We start from the raw sequence: 27,522 nt of genomic DNA, 5'->3' as shown, positions 1-27,522 counted from the left end.
TGTGTAAGCAAATAAAATCTATAATGGACTCGGTTTTGGTTGTATTGTTACAAAATGTAGAACTGTACAATTTATAAGTATTGCTGGCAGAAACACCACACGAATAATGAAGCTGCATGTGGTCAAATTTTTGACAAACTTCCACATGACCTAACATTGTATGCCTTTTACTTAAGTTATTTTGATTCACGGCTAAGCAGGAGGGCTGTTTATACAAATCCTGGGAAGAATTTGCACACTTTTGCATGGTTCAAATATTTAATCACATTTTTATAATGCACTAAACACTTTATAAAAATGTTAAATCTTAATCAAAATCCTGATCCCTAGGTGTAATGTGATGTGAAAGTTTCCTTACAAAACACTTAAATGGTTAAATTAATAAAAGTACACTATTTTATTGTAGCAACCAAACAAGAAAAATAATTATGAAAAATTGCAATGAACGTTTAGCAGTTAACTTCCAAGTCCAGGTTTTTTGTAAGACAACTGCTATAACTATGACTGCTTAATTACTTGTTTTTCAGTATTCTCCAGTCAAATGTAAAGTATCCGACTCTAAGATAACAAATTTTAAAGCATAACAATTGTAAAGTTAGGCATTTATGAAGACTATCAATGAACAACACTTCCTACATTTAGATACTTGATAAATCTGCCAATGGGAACCTCGGAGAAATGCTATTTTAAGTATAAAACACTCAAGCACCTTTAAGCCTTTACAATGTTTATTGTAAACGCTTAAGTAGTAGGACCACCACTAAGATAAACGTGCAATATTAAAGATCTTTATTTTGCACAGATAAGCTTTACACATAGCACATTTTAAACTTTCACGTTCAGGGCATTGCAAGGTTTGGAAATGCATTTTGCAATCTGCTTTATTTTTTGCTCTCGTCTTTTTTGTCCTTGTCTTTCTTGGTGTCTTTGGCCTGAGTGCCTGACTGAGAGGCAAGCGAGCCCATAGCATTGCGAATAGCCTCATTGGAAGGATCTACTCCTGGCAAGTTCTCCAGCACACTCTGCAGGAACTCTGGGTCTTGCATCACATCATAATCATCCTCTTCATCCGCCTGCAACAGGAGAAATGCATTCATGATTATTATTTCAAATCAACATGACTGTTTCTATGGGTCAAACTGTCAACATTTCCTTGCCGAAGCAAAAAAGACCTTCTGTTTAAACACTCCTGAAACTGACAAAATAAACTTCCCAATGTGGTTTATTTTTTAAGGAGAGAATGTCTTCCCTATGCTCGTAGACATGCTTGCAACGGTGATTATGCCAGCTGCAGTCTGGCGTATACATACTGTGCAAGATGAGCCAAAAGCATAAGTAATTTTATTAAAATATCCATGTGACATGCGTAAAAGATTTATTCAAGAGAAATTAACATATAGCATACTAAATGAGGTGGCACTTTAATTTGTTTTACAATTAAAAGTTTATGCAGTCCCCTTTAAAATTAAGAACGTGTTATCATAAGAGTATTATTTGTTTATAAATAACCCTTTATAAAACAATCTTCACCTTCACAGGTGGTTCAGAAGTATCCATGGCAGAGCTCTCTGCCTCACTTGCTCCTTCTCGACCAAATTCTACAGAGGGAGAAAAAAGAAATTGCAGTGACATGCAGTTTTGCTACCAAAATCCTCAAAATGAAACCATTAAGGATAACCAACAATGTATCACCTTAGGGAACTAGAAGAGAGCATATTGGAAGATAAAAATGTAATGCACAGCCTATTATGGAAAAAGTAATAACATAAGAAAATGAAGTCAGCCTGTAATGTTGGAAACCACTTACGAATACCACATTACAGCAATCAAGAAGTCTATTTGTGAACGAACAATGGGCTTACTCCATTGTGAACATTTTTCCTAAATGGTGTTACAAAGGTGATTAAGTGTCAGAGTGCATTTATTATTTTAAGTACACCCAACTGTAAATGCTGCCATAGTCAACAAAACCGACTGCACTCGTGGGAGAATTAATGCGAGTTGGTTCAGCTGGCCATTTTGTAGGTATTGAATGGCTTATAACCAAAACGCATTAAGCTGCATGTGAAAGCCCATTTTGAAGTCCTTTGAGAAACCAAATGAAATGGCACAATTTGCGAGCGAAATATTGCTTTAATGATTCATTTGTAATACTTGCCTTTAAAAATAAATTTTGTACTACAAATTGCAGATTAATCGATTGATAAAACGTGTTTTAAAAATGATCATTTATATTTGTTTTGTTACTGGGCTCAAATGGCTCAGACTTTTGCCAGTGCAATGAGATTACATTCCATTACAACATAACTCACCGATTATGCATTCATGTCGAATTTCAAATTTCACTGGTGAACCATACAAGGCACTTACACTGCCTTAGATAAAAGTGCTATACTTTATATGCATAAACTAGCACGTTCTTTATTACCAAGTAAAACTGAATGTTTTTGGAATCTTATTTAATGCCTATGATTCCACACTGAATGATTTATGCAGGAAATGTGAACACTAAGAGCGATTTCCAATAGAATGGGATTTTATTTTGAATATCGCTTAGGGAAGCATAAATTACAGCCAAGATGGAGATTTATACCAATATAAGGTGGTCATAATCGTAATTGAAATGCATTGGTGATGCCAAATGCACGGAATTGCTCAAGAGTCGGCTTATATGGCAAGTATTCTTAGCAGTTGCTTGCAATGGCCAAAATGTGTACGGTACCTGATGCCTGAAGAGACATCTGCATGGCATAAGCAATTTGTTCTTCCTCGGACATGCTGCTAAAATCTGGAATTCCTGGGCTGACCGTTTCCGGCTGCTGCATGGACATTGCTAGGGCCTGCTCCAGCAAAGCCTGGTCAGAGTCTGCACACAAATACACACACACACACACAAGCAGAGATTCATATGTGATGTCACATTTATACATAAAAGCTTTCAGATTATAATTATTCATATATATATAAAAATTGAAGATGTAATGCATTTTCTTAGGTTTTTTCGGTAAAGTCAAGTAGATAAAAAAATTAATGAATCCTTGCAGTCACGAAAGCTTCAAATCTAGAATGTAATGCATTTGTATATTTTCATTGTAATTTTTTTTGTTTCACCTTCACCAGCAGCTGGTTTCACTCCGGCCTCAGCAGCAGAGGCAGCTGCTGCTCTGCGTGCCTCTTCCTCTTGGCGCTGCCGCTGTTCTTCCATAGATACACGCAGGGCCTAGAAGAAGATTGCACGAGTTAACAATTCTGTTTGCCAGTTATGAAGCAGTATACTAAAATAATACGTAGAATACAGTAACTTGCATGTCTAATGTAGGACGCAAAAGGAGAAAAGTTGTTTTTACCAGGGCCAGTTCCGGGTCGGCATTTGGGTCTACCCCAAATTCAAAGTCGCTAGGTCCAAGACCAAACCCAACTCCACCCTCTCCAGCCAAAATGGGAGAGCTAAGCAGAGCATCAGCCAGGCTCGAACCTGGTGGAACAGTCACGAGATGGGAGCCTGTTCCTTCCTTCCCATTCAGTGTGTTCACAAATGCTGTCAGCTTCTCAGTGTTGCTCCCCTGTTTTCAAACACATCCGTATGAGTTTAAAATAAAAGACAGGGCCTTCTCACCAGAAACAACTGCAAAACAATGTATGTATATTTTAACATTGGTAAAAAAAAAAAGCTTTTAACGTACCTCTTCGCCAAAGTTAATGATATCTACATTAACTTTTTCCTTTTTTAGACGCTTTGCTAGCTTCAGGAGCTGGAAAAAAGGCAATGGTCAAACGAGGAAGCAATGGTGCGGAACAGACAGAAGGCAATGAACCATTAACATAAATTATTGTGCTGCTGCTGTCCCACCTGACCAATTCGGTGCCATGGCATGTGAAATATATTATTTTAAGCAGCAGAGTCTGCAGCAATTGTCACATTAATAACCACACAGATGTTTTATAGCTAATGGGTAAAAGTTTTTCCCACATTTTTAAATGAAGCCGTAACCCCCATTTATAATGAATGTGATGAGAAGGCATAAAAAAACATATGCTATGTGACCCACTTACCTCCTTTTCATCATTGAGGATGGGACTTCCAATAAAAACTACAATCCTCATCTTGTGGTTTTTTCCCTGGCGATGTTTCAATGCCAGCTGTGTAGTAATAATGAAAATGTTTATAATTAAACAAACTCATACGATATGAATCCATACATTTGAATGTAGTATAATTTACAAAAAAATACACTTTGTTAAACCAATATTTAATTTAAATTAATTAGAGCATACCAGTGTTTTCATAACATTTAAGAATCTTTGGACACAAGTAATGGCGATGCTCCCATCAAAATAACTTTTGCACACTCACGTGAGCCACACGAATCCCTGTGCAGAAGTTAATATCTCCCTTGGGCTGCACTGAATGAAGTTTGGATATAATTTTTCCCGTGTCCGAGGTCAATGTTGTCAGCACCTCACAGTTGCTGCCAAAAAGTGAGCAAATATAGTTGATATGAATATATTCGCAAATTACTGTAAAAGCAAAAACATTCAAATATTTTGACAATTTTGTTTTTTATACTGTCAGAAACTTAGAATAAATATACATTTTTATTCCTGGGGGCTTTAAAAATAGCAACACAGCTATCACTATATTTTGATTTATTAATGGTGCCGATTATTTCTCATCTAATGATATACTGTAATCTCCCCAGCTTTGCCATATATTGACGTTAATTCACAATTAAAAAGTTAAGTTAGTTTCTTGTATCATTTGAGTGCACCCCTGCTTGCTTACTTGGCTAGTGTGATAAGCCCAACATTATTTTCCGGGTTGCTGCGGGTTTTAGAGTGGCACACGATGTTCACGGCATCCTGCTGTGCTTGCAGGCGGGTCGGCACAAAGTCCCCATTCCGCATGTATTCGCTGTTGTCGACGCTGCTCAATTCAATGTAAAAAAAGGGGAGTGTGGCAGAAAAGCAATGTCATTTTTGAGAACATGTGACAGTGAGGTCAGGCACATTTATGTTGATCATAAGTTAGACAACACCCGGAGAAATGAATAATGCTGGACATAAGAGCAAGTGCAGTAGTTAAATGATACACAATGCACATCAGGTACATGATCCTTCTGTAAATGTAATATTGTTGCATACAGTATTCCCTCATTATTCGCGAGGGATATGTTCCGGAGAGGCTCATAAATACCAAATGTCGCAACATCTGCAGATGCTTCTAAAGCCTAGATATGTTTCTCTCATCTCTTCATTGTATAACTTTATCTCATCACTATATCTCATTACTAAATCTCATAAATTTATAACATCACGTTTTCTCAAAACTTTATTTCTCTCTCTCGATGGAGTCGTGTAGAGTTCCAGATGCGATTCGTGGATAGGCAAAATCTTTGCTCAATAATGGACTGATTGGAATCTACAATGCACCAACGTAATTCCGAGATTATAAATTATCCTTGTTGGGAAGCAATGTGGTTTTGGCTTTCATTGCAATTTGAAATCCGATATGGGGCCATCCATTTATTACGTACGCAAAAATATGTCAAAACTTGACCCTTCTCCCCCTCCCTGTCCCTGTACGCACGTGTACTTTTTATCGCCCCCCCCACCTGCGTACATACGCTTGACGCACCCCCCCCCCCCCCCCCGAATCCTATAGAACGGCCGATATTTAATCCACGCAGAAACGATCAAGGATTAATAATATTAACGTTTAAAGCAAACAGATAGTCCACCGCCGGACTATCTAACTCATTTGAAGGCCAATATAGACAAATAATTATCGAGGCTTCACCACGCCACCCCCCCCGTTTCCTATGCATACGTACATTGTCAGTAGACCCCCAATACGCAAGCGTACGAATATGGGTTAAACCCCCCTTCCCCCTCCATGCGTATGAACTAAATGTATGGCCCCTATGCACACGAAGATGGGATTTAAACATTCGAAAAGCATCCTGTCGCTAAATAGCATTCCATAATAAGTGAACACTGTTGAAACTGAGCAGTGGAAAACACAAAAAGGAAAGATGTATCCAGCATTATAGTGCATAGTATTTATACAAGAGCACTGCAACTACAGTAAATGTAATGTTATTATGAAGGTGTTCTTCTCATAGAATGCATCATCATCTAGAAATCCACTACAACCAATGAAAAAAAGTTGTACAATTACGAGCGCTCTCATGGTTAAATAAAGGGTGCACCAATTTGAAGATGTAGTCCAGTCATGAGGCGCTGTATCAGAATCTTCAAATTTCAATGAAAAAATAGTGAATTTAAATTTTCGTTGGCAATCGACTTGACATTTCCCTTGGGAGCCATAAACTACCAATGCGGAATGTCAACAGTGGAGGTCTCTTCCAGTTACACCAAACCTTCCAGGGGAATAGGCAATTCCCACCAGTGGCTCATGACCATCGGTGGTGACAAATGCAACCTCACTGCTCATTTCAGCATAGAATATCAAGATTAATTTAAATGGGCTCTCACGTCGTGTAATACAATCTGCAACCAACCAACAGATAGTCGTATTGGGCCCTCCTCTGGTCAAAGGAAGTAGAACAGTCTAAAATAATATCATTCCTGCCTCTAAATGAGTATTTACCTGGTTAAATGTCAGTCAATCGAGACAGATAATTAATTCCAATGGATCTTTACCTAGTCTAAGGAATCAACAGATTTACTATCTTGACAATTAATAACTATACAGTGCAGGTGTTGCATCTCAATAATGCCTCAATGATGTCAGTCAAGAGTAGTGATGGAACTTGACTCACTTTATTGAATCAGAATCTGTATTGACTGGAGGAATCCGATGAGCTATTAAGTTATACTTTACAGATGTCCAGTAAATATGGATGAAGAATGCAATCTAATTAGGTACTTAATTTTACCAACGGGTCCGCACATCAATGGCTCATCGGTAGCTTAAATACGAGGGCAATCAATGTATAAAAATAAAATTTAATTTCACCTGCTCATTCCAGAAAATATTGTATTGCATATTAATTGGCTTCAACCCTTCACCAACCCCAATGACCAGCGTGAAGGAAAGCCAAACAACAACACCCATTACAAACATGGCGTGATGAGGCCGTGAATTGACAAAAAAATATAATAGGATCTTTAAAATGTACTTCAAAGAGCCCTCGCCAGGTTAAATAATTGATACAAAACAACATAACCTCTCTCAGTGGGCCCTCACATTGATTGAATACGGGGAAGTAATACATCTATTGAATATTCTAACGTGGCCCTTTCCTAGTAAATAAAGGATGCAAGTCAATCAACATAAGTAACGCTAATTGGGATGCACGGTTGCATCTCAAAACGCCTTTAAAGTACCGGTCCTGTATAATTATGGCGTGACGTATGACTTCTATGGGTCCTCAGGTTATTAAATACAACTGTGTACATATTCACAGTCCTGTTGGATGAAGGCCTCCCCACCAACCCACCATGCAGGGGGTGATGTGGTTAGTTGGAGCACACGTGTGATTGTGATGAAGGACCGATTAGGACACCACTCGACAGAGGACAGCGTCGGAATCGCGACCGGGAGTCAAACTCGGATGGTCGTGGGGGGTTTTCAGGGCGAACGGTGCTGCCACCGCACCGCCCAAAATAAACGCTCGTAAGCAAGTCGATGTACAGATACGTGCACGCAATAATAATAAAAAAGCAGTCGTCATTTAAAACATGGACGGACAAACACACGCGCACAGAAAAATTAAACGAATTAAAACAAAGGAGGGATGACAACAACAGTGCCAGATGCCCCCCCATTACAAGGCACTTTTGAGAGAGGCCTAACCCCTCAAGACCTCGGCCTAGTTGACTTCACGATAAACCCTGAGCGAACCAGCCCGTCGGACGTGGTGGGGGGCGGGGGGAGAGAAGTCGCTCGAGTGTGAGGAGGGTGAAACATCGTGCGGTGCAGAGCCTGCGAAGAGATCGCAAGCGGACTCACCACACCATGGTGCTCTCCAGCCCCATCGTTGCGGCCTCTCTCTGCGAATGTTTCAGCGGCCGAAGCTAATAAGCGGGAAGCCGATTGGCGGACGGGAGGAGGGGTGGGCGTGGTCGTACGTCGTCCGGCGGACCAATGAGCGGTCGAGGTTTCACGAATCGCGCTCTCGCGGATGTGACGTCATAACGGCGACTTGTGAGCGTCATCGATTGGGTTTAGGGTTATTTATTTATTTAGGGCAGTGAGAGAAAGAAAACAAGGAGCTTGTTTTATTCTTTGGTTCTTTCGGTAAAGTCACGTAGATATAAAAATAAGAATAAAAAATAAAGTTAATACAAATTACACGAAAATAAATCAACACTCGGAGTGAGTGTATAATGTGGACTGTAGCCTGGTTATTAAGTTTGGTGAGTGTACTGGCAGTCTATAATGTCGACTGTAGCCTGGTTTCGATTTAAAGCTTTCGTGACTGCAGGGATTCATATTCTTGGTTCTTTCGGTAAAGTCACGTAGAAGGGAAATAATAAAATAAAAAAAATTAAACAATAAAATTCTCACGTTTCGATTGTAACACAAGCAATCGTCATCAGGTGTTTTATTTATTTTTTATTACTTTATTATTTCCCTTCTACGTGACTTTACCGAAAGAACCAATAATATGTAGCCTGATTAAGTTTGGTGAGTGTACTGGCAGTCTATAATATAGACTATCGCAATGGTTATTAAGCTGGGTGAGCGTATTGGCAGTCTATAATGTAGACTGTAGCAATGGTTATTAAACTGAACCTGAGTGAGCATACTGGCAGTCTATAATGTAGACTTATTCTGGTTCTTTCAGGTATAAAGAAAAAATAAAAATAAACTCAAAAACCACGACGTTTCGATCGCAACACAAGCGATCGTCATCAGGAAAAAGGGGGTTAGCCTCTAAAGGAAAACTGTTTATAGAGGTTTAGAGATGGGCGTAACCCGTGTGTCAGCAGCAGAGGTGGGACAAAGTCATTGTTATGCAAGTCCAAGTCGAGTCGCAAGTCATCAAATTCATGACTCGAGTCTGACTCGAGTCCAAGTCACATGACTCGAGTCCACATCACTCAGCAGCATGGGCGGGGCAGCTAATGTTAATGTAGGAGAAAAGACATGCAACTGCAACTACACAAATCAAAGGGCTTTGTTTACGTTTCCTATACTTTCCACTCCTATTGTGTTTTTGTATTGCTTGTTGTTGTAACATTCTGACCCGCCCCTCCTGGGCATATGTGAAAAATAGCTATATTGCTCATCGGATTCCTCCAGTAGAGTATAAATATTCTGATTCTGAGGTGGAATTAAATTGGTGACAAGAATGGACACTCACATGGTCAAAACTGACGACCGAATGGTAGCCAAGGGTGTGATCCTAGAGATGGGGTGATGAAATCAGCTCATGCACAGGTTGCAAAATCAATTGCTACATCGGTGGATAAAAGATCACAATTCTGAGTTTGTCACCTCTGAAATCCAGGGTTTAAATCCAGACAACCAGCCGCCTCTGATTTACGCTGCGTTCTCACCAATGACTGCAGAAAACATTGAATATACACGACTGTTATAGGCAACGTTTCGGTAAATGGCCGTTCTTGGAATATCTGAAATCGTGATCCATTGTTTCAGATTGATGACCACAAGCACTGCAGCCTATTCTTAGGTTTTCATGAATACTGTATTGTAGTTAGTTTAGCTATTACTGCAGTTGTTTCCCATTGAGCTAACACGCTCTAAATGCGGTAGCCCTGCGTTAACATCAGATGTTACATCAAGCAAACTTGGTTTTAAACACGATTACAGGCGAAGTTACATTTAGAAACATTCCGGCGCATTGAAAAGAAGTACAAGCCAACGATACATCAGAGATGACGGAATCCTTCAGGTCATGTGATTTAATTCAATGCAAACCATTATTTGTGGGATACATTGAAACCACGAGGTTCTTCTGTGCGGTTGGAAATTAAATGCGCGATAGGGAAGTTACCATTGTCCCATGTTGGTCTCCACAGAGCTCTCAGTATGAATGAGGACACTTGAGTTTGCGCTTGACCTCAATGCGGGCTGGGAGTAATTTGGACAATGCAATAACATAGCGCCATCTAACGGGCATATTGTATATTACTCTCTGGGTCTTTCGGTAAAGTCACGGAGGTAGAAATACTAGATCACGATGTTTCGATATCAACACATGCCATCGTCCTCAGGTGAAACAATACAGCAGGCAGACTGCTTAGGCAAGAGGAAATGTACATTGCTATCAAAACGTCGTTATCTATTATGTTTCTACCTACGTGACTTTAACGAAAAAACCAAAGAGTACGGATTCCTGCAGTCACGAAAGCTTAAAATCAATATTGGATTTTTTTTATCATGCAACATGTCAGTGGTGCACAAGCACCACTGACAAAAACACTGCCTTAAACGTTTTTAAGCCAATGCTTTTAACGAATGTTGTAATGGGAATGCAATGTTCTGAATTCACTCTTCCATGCTTTAAACAGTATATGCATTTATGAAATGGTATTTTATTCCAAACTTCAATACAAATACATGTTGAATAGTTTTTATTTTATTGGGGCATAAAAACAGTGCAAAACCCTTGATTTCAATATGCATAACATAAGCATTTGTTGTGCCTTTGTAAAATAACAGCAGTTTTATACACAAAAGCTACTGCAAGTACCAGTGTTACAAGACTACAAGACAATTATTTAATATACCAGTACTGTATTGTACTTTTAGGTTAGGATTTCCCAGTATGTTGCGTATAATTTATTGTACCAAGCAGCATTTCAAAGCCAACTTAATTGACTAAAATAATCCAGACTGAAAGCAATCCATGATTTTAAAAAAAAATACAGTTAAAAAACCCCTAGAAAAGATAATTTCAATTTGACATTTGATTTTTTTTTTAAAGAAAACCGTATTCTAAAAAGGTAATTTATCAGCACAAACTTTTATGTAAAATATAGGTAAACATACGTTACAAAAGGTAATTGTAAAGCGTTACATTACATTGTAGCAATATTCATGGAGCAGCGTTAAAATTGTGATTTTAAAATACCATATATAACCATCAGAAAGGTAATACAACGGATAGAGTTAACCTTATTGAATTAAAGTAGTACATAATTGCAGACATAGAATACTTGGCACTGCATCAAGCTTTCCTCAGAGCCAATACGCATGATCTGATACATACTGTAGTATTGTTTGCCTTATGTGCTACTTTATTTTGATCTTCATTACATTTACTCACGAGCACAATGTCAAAAAAACATAAAACTAGTAGTCACTTGTGCAACACGTTAAGTGGAAAACCAGCAAAATACACGTTTGAAACATGCATACCACTTAAGAAATTCAACCTTACCATTTCAGTGATATACATAATTGTATTATAAGTTTAAGTATGTTCTTAACCACACACGTATAGTATCATCTGCTGCAAAAGTACCATTCATCAGCCCTCCACTGCTGGATGAAGGCCTGCCCAATCATTCATCCCCCAAGGTGTCACAATGCAACTATATACTGCACACCAGCAGTGTCCTTTGGCTACCATTGCTTAATCTTAACCACCAGCCATCCTATGTTGAATATTCCTGACAAAGCCCATATTAAATACAATGTCTCTAATTCGCATATTTTCTCCAATCCTACGCATTCCTCTATTTTTCAGTGCAATACATGTCAAGCACATAGTCGCGCATGCATCTTTGTGCATCTTTTAACCTTTGTTCAATTGGCAAAGTCCATGTTTTTTATTATCCATGTCATAACAGGTAACATACAATGATTATATTATTTTTAGGCACATTGTTATGTTCCTTTTCATTATCAAGTTCAGTTTTCTAAAAGTACCATGAACGAAACGAAATATAACTTTTATTAATGACTGTATATGGTAGTTTTCTTTAAAGTTCTGTAACTATTGAAGTCATTTGATAATTTCTGTCAGACCTGGGAAACCAGTTAATAAGATACCATTACGTTGTACAATCTATACAAAACTTATTTTTTTCATGTAAATGAGGTTACAAGATCTTGTTTATTCTCTTAATTGTGCAGTTTCCAGACCAACAATTCAATGCTTACTGGCATATTTGCCAATTACCAATTGTCAATAATGGAATGTAAGAATTAAAAACATCCAATTTTTACTTCTTTCAGTGGAAAATAATGTACTCTGGTCCATTAAAATGTAATACTGTACTCAAGTGTTAGAACTTCAAATAATACATTGCTGAAAAATCCTAACTTAATGTAATACGGTTTTATCACCAAGTAGCTTCAGTCACATTCTTCGGGAATAATCAGTGACAATTTGTTCATCATCTCTTGAAATAAGGTGCGCGTTTGTTGGAAAACATGATCCCCAATGAGGAGTCTACCAAATACATTCGGAGATGGGCCATCACAGTATACCTCCGGAATACACAAGCACTTGCTAGCCTCTGCACTTCCAACAATTGCATGGCTAAGGTGCCTAATTTCAAGACACCTTTTTAGTAGACACAGCAAGTTGCTTAACTGTTCTCGCAGATGCTCCATTCCAGAGTTTTCAGGTGTCAGGCTATTGTCTGCTAACATGTGGAGCAGAGCTGTGCGCAGGTGGAATAATTTCAGCCCTGCCTCCTGCTGGAATGAACGATGCGCGGTGTTCAGCCTCTGCTGCTCAATTAGGTAAGACAAAATGTTCAGACTCTGCAAGTGACCTAAATCTGTAGGGAGCCTTTTGACGAGATATTTCATGTAGACTTCTTCACACTTCAAGAAAGTAGGACTCCAGTGCAGTTGTGGGAAGTCAATTGCAATCTCTGAATACATGCTTGGCACCAGGTATATTTCAGAGTCATTGTACCTTATAGCTGGAATAGCATCAAAAAACACCTTTCTTCCAGATTTGAAGATCATTTTCAGTGCGCAGGGAGAATTAATATCTCGCAGTGACAAATCAAAATCGTATTTACGTGCAATGTTTTTCCAACCTTGTGTGATTAAGGATGCGAACCAAAGTAGTACCTTTCCTGCAATCAGTCGATTTGTTCTCATATTGTAAAGTGACTCATCAGCTGTTAAGCTACATCCATTAGCACCCTTGTCCATAGATGGACTGTTGTGTGTGCTTAAAAGGCACAATGTGTCATCATCATCTTCGCAATCATGGCAACAGCAAGCACATTTTTGTTGTGCCGAATTAGAACAGTCATTTGAATCAATCTTTACACTGACATGTGTGAGGGACTTGTTTTCATTTTCCACATCTATCTGAAATGTATATGGTTCTGGTGGAGACAGCGGGATAAGAAACCTGAAAGTATGAGGGCTCTGAAAATCTCCAGAATTTGCCAGAGATACACATGTTCCAATAAGCAAGTCTGTATTAATGCAATGCTTTAAAGACATTTCATCTACCAAGTCATCAAGGAAATTCTCCACGAACTCTCGATTGTTTGTAATTTCATCCAATTTAGACTGCACTTGATCATCATAAAATGTTTGCAAAGTGTCACTGTTGGGCAGGTTTGATATTTGGGTAACTTCATTATCCTCGTTTAGCTTCAGCACTAAATCTGATTCGAAAGAAGGCACATCATCATGAGGGACACTGTAAGCTTCTGGAAAGAACAAATAGATAAGAAAAAATATCAGTAGAAGTATTCTGTTCAACAAACTACTGTCAAGGCCAAGTATATTAACATAGATATCCGTCATTTTTTTCTCCACTTTTCCAGTGGCATCCACAGAATACGATTTGGATGCAAATTCCTGTTCGAAAATTTCCATTTGCAGCTCCATCTGCCTGGCTCGCTCATCCATCTTCCCCTCCAGATCCTCTCGTCTCCAATCCCAAAAGGTGGGCTGAAAGCAGGTCATCACCAGCAGCACGCAGAGGTTCCATGTAGTCCTCATCGCCACTTCGTAACTTCGTCCATGTGATGATAGCTCTCGGCGTTGCAGCTGGGAAAACACAAGACACAGGGCGATGTATAACTAGCTACCCCACTAATTGATTTCATTATTGTTCAAGTGATGTCTCCATCTATATATATAAAAAGGGAAATTTGTGAATGTGTGTCTGTTCAAAATGTTTAGCGTACTTCCTGACATGCAACAAACGTGAAATTTGCCATGTGGGTGCTTTCCAGACTGTACACCATGCAAAAATTATAATAGACTTTTGTATTTTGGGGGGGGGGGCGCAATAATGCATATATTCATCTTCTTGGTTCTTTCGGTAAAGTCACGTAGAATGGAAATAATAAAATAATAAAAATAAAATATTATAAAATAATTCTCACGACGTTTCGGCCACAACGCAAGCAGCCGTCCTCAGGTGGAGAACAGGTCTGTCGAGAAGAGAGTCTGAATGACACACCCCAGGCTTGGAGCGACAATTTAAGCTGGGATGGAGGGGGGGAGAGCGCCTTGACAAAATAATTTGCATATCAAGAGGAATTTAACATATTTATGGGAAATACAGATATGCGATTAGTACTACTTGTGAAATGCGTAGGTTTAGCGGGGGGTTTAAAGTCATTATGCCCGTGCATTATGCAGGATTAGCAGCATCAATGCATATATTTTGCACGGCAAGTGAGCTGTGACGTCACATCTGTCATGTGACCCGTATGCGGAAGCATAACGCAGTGTGCCTGCTGATGTCATGCCCCCCCCAACCCTCCGAGGGTAAAGTGAAATACAAATGTGTTGCAGGTCTAAGGCGTTTTTCGCGCAGCATTGGTTTATTATTTCAGTCGTTTACTGCCGTACGCACCCTGAAAGTTGCGTGTCTGCAGCAAGCGCGTGTATGTGTACGCGCCTGTGTGTGTGTGGGGGGGGTGCTGTAGTGTAGTGATTAGCGTGCTGTGCTACGAACCCGGCAACCCGAGTTCGATTCCCGCTCACGGCCACCACTGATGACGATTATTTGAACTGGTCCTGGACCTCCCCTAGGTCGACTCAGCCTCAAACGAGTAACTGCTGTGGTGTGTGAACATCGCCACTGGGGAGACAAAGGCGGCCGGGCGTCGTGAATCCAAGTCCCGGGCGAAGCCGGTTATATTATAAAGTCGACATCACTTTCACAACATTCAATCACCTGTTGAGAAGAGGGTCATTAGAAATACGTGGGTATTCATAAATAAGTTGATCACCCTGTAACATTAATTAAATGAGGAATGCGCATTGATGGGGGGGGGGCAGAGTGATAATCGTAGTTTTACGAATTCGAAAACCTGAGCTTCATTCCCCGTCACGGTTAACATGATGCTATCCGAATCATTCTTGAACCTACTTCACAAAGCTGCACTGAGCAGCATGGTGAAGTATGGCCAAATAGCCCCATGATCAACACAGAATTGCGGTGGATTAGCAAATTGTTGTACGTTATACATATTTATAATTAGTATGCACAATGCAGTAATTTCCACGTTATATCACACAATCGATTCTGATGTTTTTAAAACAAGCAAAATAAATGGATGTCTTATGACAAATTGTACACTCATGGATTTTCTAAACAACGTTCATACCCGAAACGTAAGATAACTCCAGTGAATAAAGCAATTATCATGTTAATGTTTCCACGAATAAAACGGGATAAACCTGGCCTCATGTGGCCCCCATCAACAATGGTGGACACTTACATACAGTACGGTTACTACTTTTTAAAATCTCTTCCCGGTTTATAACGTTAGGCTTGGTGCGTTTTAGTTCCGACTGTTAAGCTTAACCACTACAATTGACACGTTGTTAGAATCACTTCATTATGTAGTCAACAGATAGGGAAGTGTGAAGATTCGCGAATCTGCGTGCGTTTATCAGTGACCCAAAAAAAAAACCCTACAACGTAAACGCTTCCCAACTTAAATAGACCTCTTCAAAAGTTATTACATTAGACACTTATTTAAACGACTTAAAAACTCATCCGGGCCTAACAACCAAGCTGTAAACGATGTAATTATCAACCCAAAAGGCAATCTCGCGTCGTAAACGAAACGGGGGCCTTATCTTCTTACGATTATATTTTCAAAATGATCTCCGACAAAACTAAATCGAATAACGCTTGAATTTGCGCGGTTATTTTGTTCTTATTCTTCTTCTTCGTCTCAACAAATTACACGGGACCAAATTAGGCGAAATAACCACGGGAAATAACAACAATAATAACAACAAACTTTTGCCCCGGCGGTCTCGCTGTAGGCCGGATGGCGATGCGTCCCATTAGAAGAGTGAGAGAGAGAGGCGACGGCCCCAGTTTCCTGTTTCGTTAACAACGCTTCCCTGACAAAGGAGTTGTGGGAGTGGTTGGGTGGATGGGTGGTGATGGTGGGTGTTGATGTGAAAAGGTGGTGGTGGTTGGGTTGGTGATGGTGGGTGGTGATGGTGGGTGGTGGGTGGGTTGTGGTTGGGTTGGTGGGTGGTGGTGATGGTGGGTGGGGGGTGGTGGTGGTGGGTGGGTGGGTGGGGGGTGGTGGTGGGTGGGTGGGGGGTGGTGGTGGGTGGGTGGATGGTGGTGGTGGGTGGTGATGGTGGGTGGGTGGGGGGTGGGTGGTGGTTGGGTGGGTGGTGGTTGGTGGGTGGTGGTGGGTGGTGGTGATGGGTGGGTGGTGATGGTGGGTGGTAGTGGTGGGTGGGTGGTGATGGTGGGTGGTGGTGGGTGGTGGTTGGGTTGGTGGTGGTGGGTGGGTGGGGGGTGGTGGTGGTGGTGGGTGGGTGGTGATGGTGGGTGGTGGTGGGTGGGTGGTGGTTGGGTTAGTGGTGGTGGGTGGTGGTGGGTGGGTGGTGGTGGGTGGTGATGGTGGGTGGGTGGTGGTGGGTGGTGATGGTGGGTGGTGATGGTGGATGGTGGTGAGAAGGGTGGTGGTGGGTGGATGGTGGTGGGTGGGTGGTGGTGGGTGGTGGTGGGAGGGTGGTGGTGGTGGTTGGGTGGATGGTGGCGGGTGGGTGGTGATGGTGGTCGTTGGGTTGGTGATGGTGGGTGGTGGTGGTGGTGGGAGGGTGGTGGTGGGTGGGTTGGTGATGGTGGTGGTTGGGTGGTGGTTGGGTTGGTGATGGTGGGTGGTGGTGGGAGGGTGGTGGTGGGTGGGTTGGTGATGGTGGGTGGTGGTGGGAGGGTGGTGGTGGTGGTGATGGTTGGGTTGGTGATGGTAGGTGGGTGGTGGTGGTGGGTGGATGGGTGGTGGTGGTTGGGTTGGTGATGGTAGGTGGTGGTGGTGGGAGGGTGGTGGTGGTGGGTGGATGGGTGGTGGTGGTTGGGTTGGTGATGGTAGGTGGTGGTGGTGGGAGGGTGGTGGTGGTGGGAGGGTGGTGGTGGGTGGGTGGTGGTGGGTGGATGGTGGTGGGTGGTGATGGTGGTAGTTGGGTTGGTGATGGTGGGTGGTGGTGGGAGGGTGGTGGTGGGAGGGTGGTGGTGGTTATGGTGGGTGGGTGGTGGTGATGGTGGGTGGGTGTCGATGGTGGGTGGGTGGTGGTGGTTGGGTTGGTGATGGTGGTGGTGGTGGGTGGGTGGTGATGGTGGGTGTGGGTGGTGGTGGGTGTGGGTGGTGGTGGGTGTGGGTGGGTGGTGGTGGTGATGGTGATTCAACTTCCACGCAGATCATAAGGGGGTGAGCGGCCCTCTCCGCATGAGTTCCTGCGACTCACGGACGGAAACGAGCAAAAAAAACCGAAAGGGACGAGTCGATTGTAAATGTCGGAGCCGAGATTGTAAATCTAGATTTGAAGTTTTCGTGACTGTAGAGATACATACTCAAGCTGTACTGTTAAAGATTAACTAAGTGTCGTGGCTTTGCTCTCCAACACACCCGGGGGTGCTGTGCCCGGAACGAATTTGGCATGTGTTTATGTCTACGTGACAAAGCTTACTAATTGGTTGTGTCGGGTGGTGGCGGGTTTAACGACACATTTATATTTACGCGATCTAACCCCCCCAATCATCAAAGCCACCACCATCCCCCCATGGGAGCAATTACTCGATTAGGGCAAGGGGGATCGGCAGCCGTTCAAAGAAGAAGGAGAGCGAATTTTGTTTGGGGTTTTGTTTTTGATCCAGAATAGATCGAGAGCATCATCGCACACGCAGAGCGACTTGTACACAAACACAGCAGCGGGTATACAACATGACACAACTCAATTCTGACTTTTATAAACAACAATTTAGGTGATGGAATAAACTACGTCTGTTTAGTCCCCACCCCCACACCCCTTAGTTAATCTTTAACAGTACCGCTTGACTACATTTTGTCACCAAGACATTCCATAGTGACCCATTCCATGCCATATTTAATACATTATCTTTACGTTAAATTGTGTTTAAGATTTTATTTTTAAACGGCTGCCCACAAGGGGGCAGCCAAAGAGCCGCATTCGGCTCCAGAGCCACAATATCCGACCCCTGATCAATGGGCTAGGGGACGACCACGAAGGTCAATCGGGTTTTAGGTTTCAACAAAGATAAAGTTCCCCCGTGTAGCCTAAACAAACTCTTGGGGCAAGTGCTGTTAGCGAGTAGCACCTATGAAGGCCGGCGCAGCACACGAGGGGTTGGGTGGCCAGCACCACGCCTGGCCGCCTTTGTCTTTACGTACCACACCATGTACTCATTTGAGGCTGAGTCGACCTAGGGGAGGCCCAGACACGGTTCATACAATCGTCACTGGTGTTGGGCCGTGAGCGGGAATTTAACTCGGGTCGCCGAGTTCGTAGCTCTTACTGCTCCACTCCTGCCCCCCGATTGACCCTGAACGACCACCGGGATCAATCTGGTTTTAGGTTTTAACACACACACGCAAGTCACAACGCTTGCTATGTTCGGATAGCTTTATCCTGACTCCATCCACGAATGTAATGAACGCATGGCTACTTACTCAGCCCATCATCCCTGATGGGGTCCATAAAATCGACAACCGCTTTCTGGGGGGGGGGGGGTGGGAAGTCAACTGTCGTTGTCTTATGGATAAACTCGCCCCCCCACCGCCAGACAAATGTGGAATTTGCACCACTGGCCCAGGGCTGTAAATAGACGAGCATCGTCCCCAATGCTCATTTGATCAACACATCACTTTGATGAATGGCACATACGGTACCTGTATATGCAATCTTCTAAAACATCTAAACCAGGTGAGAGCAAAACGTTTACAATAGTTAATGTTAATTTATAATTGTAAATAACGAGTTATTACGTATTCAGTTGGTTATACATCTGGTCCAACCCATGTGAGACTAGGCTCTAAGGAAAGCTGTCTCGGGTGTGGACCAATCAACTTCAAGGACAGTGCATACATTATCAGAGTTATGTTTTTTGTTTGCATTATGACTGCGGGTATTGTGGTCTATGCAAACATGACTCCTTGTAAAAAAGGTGTCAGTTTTGTTGCCAGATAGAAGGGTAAAAAACCAATTATCAGGTTTGAGCCTGGTTAGTGGTTGAATGGGTTACCAATGTTCACGGTTGTCGTAGGCATCTTCAATGTTGCGCTACGTCTTTCGGCAGCGGTGCAGCATAATTCATTGTTGTACTCTGCTATGTGCCTCGATACTGCCACGTTTATGTTCCCCGCACTTACCAGCGTAATGAAGTATGGTCAAACTAACCCCACGAACTGCACTGTCGGTTGGACACATAAACAACGTACATAAAGTAATGACGTGTTTTGTCGGTACCAGAACCTTCCCAGTGAATCGGAATCATAATATTTATGCTGGAGAAATCCGCTGACCCATGAAGCTCTTTTTCACAGATGTCCAGTAGCGGCAGGTCAGAAAGTTACAACAATAAACAATACAGAAAAGATCGGAGTGCAAAGTATAGAAAAGATACGCAAATCTAGATTTGAAGTTTTCGTGACTGCAGGGATCCATACATACTCTTTGGTTCTTTCGGTAAAGTCACGTAGGTACCTACGTGGTACCTACGTTACCTACTCAAATCACTAAAATAATAATTATTGATAAAAATCACAAGACAGTACTGTATATACCAGGGGTCGGCAACCTACGGCTCCGGAGCCGCATGCGGCTCTTTACGGGCTGCTTCTTGACGATATGTACGTATGTACAGTATGTACTCAGATGCATTGCGGCTCTTGAAATACTGAATTTTGTACCGAATTGGAAAGAAATGGCTCTTCTTGTTATTTTGGTTGCCGACCCCTGGTATATACAAATTAAAGTTCCATTAAAAATAAAAGTTATCTTGGCAGTGTTAATCACTCTCGTGTCATGGAACTCTTGAAATTAGATGTGTCATCAGGTTATTGTTCAGAAGCTGGTATCTGGTGCTACAATCGTTTTGAACTAGTTTACAACACATTTGGTACCATTTTTTTAAATCTCAAAGCTGTTTTAACAATTTCCAACAGAAAAAAGGATGGACATAGTTCACACTTTTATCACGACACCTATTTGGTTGACTAAAATGACACAACAAATTCAATGTATACTTTATTGTAATGTGATACAGCACACCTAATTTCACGAGAGGATAAAAAATCTTAATATAATATGCAAAACATTGTAATTGGATACACTGTGCTGTATAATAACTGATTGCGATGCTCTAAGTAATTAGAACGACTGTAATGTATCTTAATATATTTCAACAAGAAGGAATTACATTATTTTAATGAGAGTTGCATGTTTCTCAAATGCCCCTTTCAAATAACGCTTGGATACATTGTATGGTGCAAGTATCCATACAAAGGAATAATTAAGTGCGTTGAACTGCTGCACTCACTAAATTAGAAAATCATTGTACTGGAACGTTTTGAGAAAAATGTAACCGGATATTTGACACCAAATACAGTAACCAGTCAGTGTTGTTCGCTCCTGGGTGACCACTTATTATTTAATGAAGCTGCACTTATCGCACTTCACAGGGCCCTATCCCCGGGAAGCAGAAAGAATGATTTACTGTCTCTTTTATTCTTGAGCCATGATTGAAAACCCCTTGGCTCATCAGATTCACAAAAGGGCCATGTGGAGAGGCTCCGTGAGAAATCCCTGTTGCCTCCACACGCACACAAATTGCAATTACGCCTTGCAGTGCAATCAACGGTGGTAGTGTAATGCTGTCAAGTTAATAAGATGAATGATTACGTAATTTATTTGTATATTCAGGAAGTCATGCCACATTTGGATGTTTGACAAAGTCCATTTCTAAGTGGCATGTGGGAGGAAAACAGTTCCTGGAAAATAAAATCCACCAACACAAGTGAAAAAATATTAAAAGCTCCACGCACATGGATTCAAATACAAACCACTTTTTGTAATGCCATCTCACGGCAACATCGGAGGCCAGCATGTTTGGGAGTTTCACAAATCTGTGATCCACCAACCACCACCGCCTCCAAAGCACTGAATTAGAGGCATGCGACTGTTCAACACCCACTCGTTCTTGGCTACTTGCCCAGCGTTTTGCTAGAGTTTTGTTGTTGCCTTTTTATGGTGTCGTAATCCGTCGCATTAAAGATGTGCCTACTTCTATAGCCCCGGGGCAATAATAAGACGGCTTACCACCAGGCAAAATCCATCATGCAAACTGACTGTGGTTTTTGCTAGTTGTGCCGAATACTCGGAGGTTACCTGAAGCCAAACATATATGTTCTGCAGTTTATTTGTAATTTGCTATCTTGATTGACCAATTTCCAAAAGGTAACCAAACAGTACATTTTAAGACCAGAAGTTACTGTGACTGCAATTACTGTATAAGTCGTAGTAACCGTTGCATCAATTGAAATGCATTTCTATGCAATTATCAATGTTCTGCAGTAAAGGTGCATAGTGATGTACGCCTGTTGCGCACCAGGAGCTGATGGTGAAGCTTGGTTGACAACTGCTATTTCAGCCGTGCATTTAAGGCACTCAAAACACAATAGGGTTGCATACTCACGAATGAACTGTGATGCGCGAGCACTAGTTTGGATGTATCAACAAGGTTTACAGCTTAGTAAAGTTAATTGCTGGGGATATGTTTGAAATATCCTAAGTCTAAAGACGACTGCGGTTGATACACGTTATGCAAGCATTGACAGAGATATGTGCCTGTTTTCCGAAGCCCAGGGCGTGTGTGTAAGACGACAGATGGGGAGCTCGTTGACAAGGCTGATAAACTTGTCTGAATAGGGTAAGGGACAGCCATCTCATTTGGAAAACATCCAGAATTGTTTATTATGCATGGATAACTGGTTTCCCCATTTTCAGACTTGTGTATTTGGAGGGTTAATTCGTTGCTTATAGTGGTCAGGAAGGTCACCACAGTCTGACCAGTTTGTGGAACATACAATATAAGCCTTTTCCTCTGGGTTTAGAGGTCAACCAAGAGCATTATCGATATTCAGATAGCACTTAGGGTAATGTTTTGTAAATTTACTTTTGTGATCATTAAAAATATAAAAAATTATGAAGACGGTTCAATTTAACTTGACCATCAGGGATTCAATATTTTGTAAATTCTCACACCATAGACAATTCTGTATTGTCAAGTATGCCTACCTAAGTCACATGGAGACAATCACGTTTTACATGTTATGCTTATGTTGCTTGTTCACGCACGTTTTTGTTTGAAATATGTTAATTATAAGTGTTCTAGTATTTTATATTATTTGGTATGGATTTCCATGGTTGCTGCATTCATCTCATTTTACTGCGGGTCAAACCTAAATACATTTCAGTGTAATCCGGTCACTTTGTTGGCTGTTATTTTGCTTATAACCCATTGCCTGAGATTTGAAATAGCTATTTCTGCCACCCCTTAACTTTGACATTTCTTTCCCCTGTAAAAAAAACTCTGAAATATTAATATATGTACTAACATAATTTGGAAAGGACGTGTAAAAATGTGTCCTATTCCCACTGATGTATAGTGTTTAATTGATACAATCGATTATCCAAACTTTATACACTGAATAAACGCCACTTATTCAAGGAGAAATTACACAAGAAACTGAAATTCTAATGGGGGGAAAATCCCAGATGTTGATTAAATGGGCTTGAAGAATCGACTGCTGGCCAGTTGCATAAAAGACATTATTCCCTCGTTATTTGCGAGGGATATATTCCGGAGATGTTCGTGAATATCACATTTTGCGGATATTGGCCTCCGAAAGGAATGACCTTAAATACATAAATAAGCTATTAAATATTAACATTTTCTCATCACTTTATCTCATCACTTTCTTGCATCACATTCTCTCTCAAAACTTTATCTCATCACTTTCTTTCTCTCTCTTGATGCAGTCGCGTAGAATTCCAGATGCGATTGGTGGATAGACAAAATCGTGGATAGCACGTTCGTGAATAACGAGGGAATACTGTACAGTAAATAGACAACAAAAAAAAAGGTCATATTTTGTAGATACCCCGGAATGCACATACCTATGCTATGTATTTCAGACTAACGTGTATTTCAAGCTTCAATAGTAAATAGACATCACAGATCAAGCACATAATCATGGCACTTCGTCAAATATTCACCTCTCCATGCTTTCAACATTTTTCAGCTTTTTTTCAAGCTTTTTCGGTGTCCATGTTTGTGATCCATGAATGAAATTACACTGAGATGATCAGAGAGCAAATGCAAAAACTGCATAGACATATTAGTTAGTTTAACACGTAGGCTATCGCGACCAATATTATTCATAATAAACGTTTTTGGGTTAGATCGCGTTATTTCTAAATGTGTCGTAACCCTCCACCACCCGACACGGCCAATCAGCAAAAAAGTGTTACGTTGACAAAAGACAAATAGTTCACTACTTTAGCCCACCGGTGTGTTGAAGAGTAAAACCACAACATTTACATTTTTTGACGTTTCGCTGGTAATTGCATCCAGCATCATCGGGCGAATTGCATCCAGCATCATCGGCTAATTGCCCGATGATGCTGGATGCAATTACCAGCGAAGCGTCATACTCAAAAATGGTAAATGTTGTGGTTTCACGCTTCAACACACCGGTGGGCTAAAGCAGTGAACTATTTGTCTTTTGTCAACGTGACACTTTTTTGCTGATTGGCTGTGTCGGGTGGTGGAGGGTTACGACACATTTAGAAATAACGCGATATAACCCAAAAACGTTTATTATGAACATATTAGTTACTCGAGTCTGAGGTTGCCAGATGACAATGTATCAGGTGGGTTCACGAAACCACCTATGCTGACCTTTGCACGTTACAGTATTTCCTCGTACACATGTACGTTGAACGTTTTTCGCACCGTACATAGCCAACTGTGCTAATCGGTATCTTCAAGTATTCTAGTTTTCTTCCAAATGTCCAAACATTGTAAAATAGGGCCCTGCCTAAAACCATAATTAAAAACATTTCTAAAACTATTACAAATTATGGCCCACCTCAAAAGTGAGGTTATATGTTTTTGACAAATCACCCGCCCTTCCTACATGAGATGTTTTAAATGTACTAAACCTCTTCTTACATTTACGGTTGAGCAAACAGCAGGCATATAATTTACATCCGTTTTCAAAAAGCACAATGCCATATCGCAATGGTATTTGTACTGGTAACAGTAGTAGCACCAGCACATGCAGTCCTGGCACCAGCACAGGCTGCCCTGGGACCAGAGCACATGCAGTGTTGGCACCTGCAGTGTTGGCACCAGCACACGCAGTGTTGGCACCAGCACCTGCAGTGTTGGCACCTGCAGTGTTGGCACCAACACACGCTGCCCTGGCACCAGCACCTGCAGTGTTGGCACCTGCAGTGTTGGCACCTGCAGTGTTGGCACCTGCAGTGTTGGCACCTGCAGTGTTGGCACCTGCACATGCAGCCCTGGGACCAGCACAAGCAGTGTTGGCACCTGCAGTGTTGGCACCTGCAGTGTTGGCACCTGCAGTGTTGGCACCTGCAGTGTTGGCACCAGCACATGCAGCCCTGGGACCAGATCACCTTCTTTGGTTCTTTTCGGTTAAGTCACGTCTAAAAATAAAATAATAAATCAAAATAAAACAACACATTACGACGTTTCGATTGCAACACAAGCAATCATCATCAGGCATAAAAGAAATAGCAACAAAAATCTAACTAGAAAACTATAGACCGACATACAAGCAGACAGACATCACAACGGCACACATAGAGAGGAGTATACAGGCACACGAAAATTAAATAACCTAGTAAAATATTGAAATGTGATGTAATACAACACAGAGAGTCGGTTAACACACAATTAACGCATGGCCTGGTTGACTACGTGTTTCAAAATTTGCTAAGTTAGAATTTTAAGTGTGAGCAACAAATATCTAACTAGAAAACTATAGACAGACATACAAGCAGACAGACATCACAACGGCACACAGAGAGAGGACACAAATCGGCTGTGTGAGCAACAAAAATCTAACTAGAAAACTATAGGCAGACATACAAGCAGACAGACATCACAACGGCACACAGAGAGAGGACACAAATCGGCACAAAGAGATGGTCGTTTCTGTGACGGTCCCTTAAATATAGAGAGGAGGGGGAGGGGACGGGGGGAGGGAGAGGGCGGGGAGATCAATGGGTGCACGCCAACGTACTCCTATTGTAAGTGAGATGATAGACGCGGCACGGGAGGCAAACCTGAAAATTAGGACAAACGCGGCACGGGAGGCAAGCCTGAAAATTAGGAGACAAGCACACGAAAATTAAATAACCTAGTAAATTATCGAAATGTGATGTAATACAACACAGAAAGTCGGTTAACACACAATTAACGCATAGCCTGGTTTATTACGTGTTTCAAAATTTGTTAAGTTAGAATTTTAAGTGTGAAATTTCAAGGAGAGGACACAGGCAGAGAGAACAAATAGCCAGAAAGAAAAAAGGATAAGTTTAAAACTTCCCCGTAGAAGTGGTTCAATCTTAATTTGGGAGCTTTCGTGACTGCAGGAATTATTCTTTGGTTCTTTTCGGTTAAGTCACGTCTAAAAATAAAATAATAAATCAAAATAAAACAACACATTACGACGTTTTGATTGCAACACAAGCAATCATCATCAGGCATAAAAGAAATAGCAACAAAAATCTAACTAGAAAACTATAGACCGACATACAAGCAGACAGACATCACAACGGCACACATAGAGAGGAGTATACAGGCACACGAAAATTAAATAACCTAGTAAAATATTGAAATGTGATGTAATACAACACAGAGAGTCGGTTAACACACAATTAACGCATGGCCTGGTTGACTACGTGTTTCAAAATTTGCTAAGTTAGAATTTTAAGTGTGAGCAACAAATATCTAACTAGAAAACTATAGACAGACATACAAGCAGACAGACATCACAACGGCACACAGAGAGAGGACACAAATCGGCTGTGTGAGCAACAAAAATCTAACTAGAAAACTATAGGCAGACATACAAGCAGACAGACATCACAACGGCACACAGAGAGAGGACACAAATCGGCACAAAGAGATGGTCGTTTCTGTGACGGTCCCTTAAATATAGAGAGGAGGGGGAGGGGACGGGGGGAGAGGGCGGGGAGATCAATGGGTGCACGCCAACGTACTCCTATTGTAAGTGAGATGATAGACGCGGCACGGGAGGCAAACCTGAAAATTAGGACAAACGCGGCACGGGAGGCAAGCCTATTTCTTTTATGCCTGATGATGATTGCTTGTGTTGCAATCAAAACGTCGTAATGTGTTGTTTTATTTTGATTTATTATTTTATTTTTAGACGTGACTTAACCGAAAAGAACCAAAGAATAATTCCTGCAGTCACGAAAGCTCCCAAATTAAGATTGAACCACTTCTACGGGGAAGTTTTAAACTTATCCTTTTTTCTTTCTGGCTATTTGTTCTCTCTGCCTGTGTCCTCTCCTTGAAATTTCACACTTAAAATTCTAACTTAACAAATTTTGAAACACGTAATAAACCAGGCTATGCGTTAATTGTGTGTTAACCGACTTTCTGTGTTGTATTACATCACATTTCGATAATTTACTAGGTTATTTAATTTTCGTGTGCTTGTCTCCTAATTTTCAGGCTTGCCTCCCGTGCCGCGTTTGTCCTAATTTTCAGGTTTGCCTCCCGTGCCGCGTCTATCATCTCACTTACAATAGGAGTACGTTGGCGTGCACCCATTGATCTCCCCGCCCTCTCCCTCCCCCCGTCCCCTCCCCCTCCTCTCTATATTTAAGGGACCGTCACAGAAACGACCATCTCTTTGTGCCGATTTGTGTCCTCTCTCTGTGTGCCGTTGTGATGTCTGTCTGCTTGTATGTCTGCCTATAGTTTTCTAGTTAGATTTTTGTTGCTCACACAGCCGATTTGTGTCCTCTCTCTGTGTGCCGTTGTGATGTCTGTCTGCTTGTATGTCTGTCTATAGTTTTCTAGTTAGATATTTGTTGCTCACACTTAAAATTCTAACTTAGCAAATTTTGAAACACGTAGTCAACCAGGCCATGCGTTAATTGTGTGTTAACCGACTCTCTGTGTTGTATTACATCACATTTCAATATTTTACTAGGTTATTTAATTTTCGTGTGCCTGTATACTCCTCTCTATG

At 41.4% G+C, this 27,522-nt stretch overlaps 2 protein-coding genes across 3 annotated transcripts in view; both read right to left on the bottom strand.

Moving 5' to 3' along the window:
* Window positions 1–239: 239 nt before the first annotated feature.
* PSMD4 (proteasome 26S subunit ubiquitin receptor, non-ATPase 4) lies at window positions 240–8,084 on the bottom strand. Its single transcript, XM_078861435.1, has 10 exons — window positions 7,976–8,084; window positions 4,784–4,924; window positions 4,355–4,469; window positions 4,054–4,140; window positions 3,684–3,752; window positions 3,348–3,563; window positions 3,112–3,220; window positions 2,723–2,866; window positions 1,531–1,598; window positions 240–1,073 (listed from the first exon to the last, which is right to left on the bottom strand). The coding sequence occupies exons 1-10, from the start codon at window positions 7,999–8,001 to the stop codon at window positions 882–884; spliced, it is 1,167 nt and encodes a 388-aa protein (XP_078717561.1). The 5' UTR covers window positions 8,002–8,084; the 3' UTR covers window positions 240–881.
* Window positions 8,085–10,561: 2,477 nt separating this feature from the next.
* The window catches only part of LOC144935076 (inositol 1,4,5-trisphosphate receptor-interacting protein-like), a 64,244-nt gene continuing 47,283 nt past the window's right edge, over window positions 10,562–27,522 (bottom strand). Inside the window, exons 2-4 of one of the 2 annotated variants that reach the window (XM_078861433.1) lie at window positions 24,720–24,940; window positions 14,886–15,011; window positions 10,562–13,966 (exon numbers count right to left, since the gene is read on the bottom strand). In XM_078861433.1, the coding sequence (XP_078717559.1) occupies window positions 12,296–13,918 (1,623 nt within the window). In that variant the 5' untranslated portion in view covers window positions 13,919–13,966; window positions 14,886–15,011; window positions 24,720–24,940 and the 3' untranslated portion in view covers window positions 10,562–12,295. Of the gene's footprint in view, window positions 13,967–14,885; window positions 15,012–16,185; window positions 16,319–24,719; window positions 24,941–27,522 lie in introns of those variants that run through there. The other variant, XM_078861432.1, reaches the window with a different exon arrangement.

The sequence above is a fragment of the Lampetra fluviatilis genome, chromosome 12 (assembly GCF_964198595.1).
Source record: "Lampetra fluviatilis chromosome 12, kcLamFluv1.1, whole genome shotgun sequence".
NCBI classification, from domain to species: Eukaryota; Metazoa; Chordata; class Hyperoartia; order Petromyzontiformes; family Petromyzontidae; genus Lampetra; species Lampetra fluviatilis.
This window is presented reverse-complemented; position numbering and strand designations above follow the sequence as displayed.

What these genes read in the sequence shown, in the direction of transcription:
- PSMD4 (XM_078861435.1), bottom strand. Translation starts at nt 8,001, where the DNA reads ATGGGGCTGGAGAGCACCATGGTGTG. An exon ending in CCGACCCGGAACTGGCCCTG is followed by an intron (nt 3,221 to 3,347) that starts GTAAAAACAACT and finishes ATCTTCTTCTAG; the next exon opens with GCCCTGCGTGTATCTATGGA. An exon ending in GAAACCAGCTGCTGGTGAAG is followed by an intron (nt 2,867 to 3,111) that starts GTGAAACAAAAA and finishes ATTTGTGTGCAG; the next exon opens with ACTCTGACCAGGCTTTGCTG.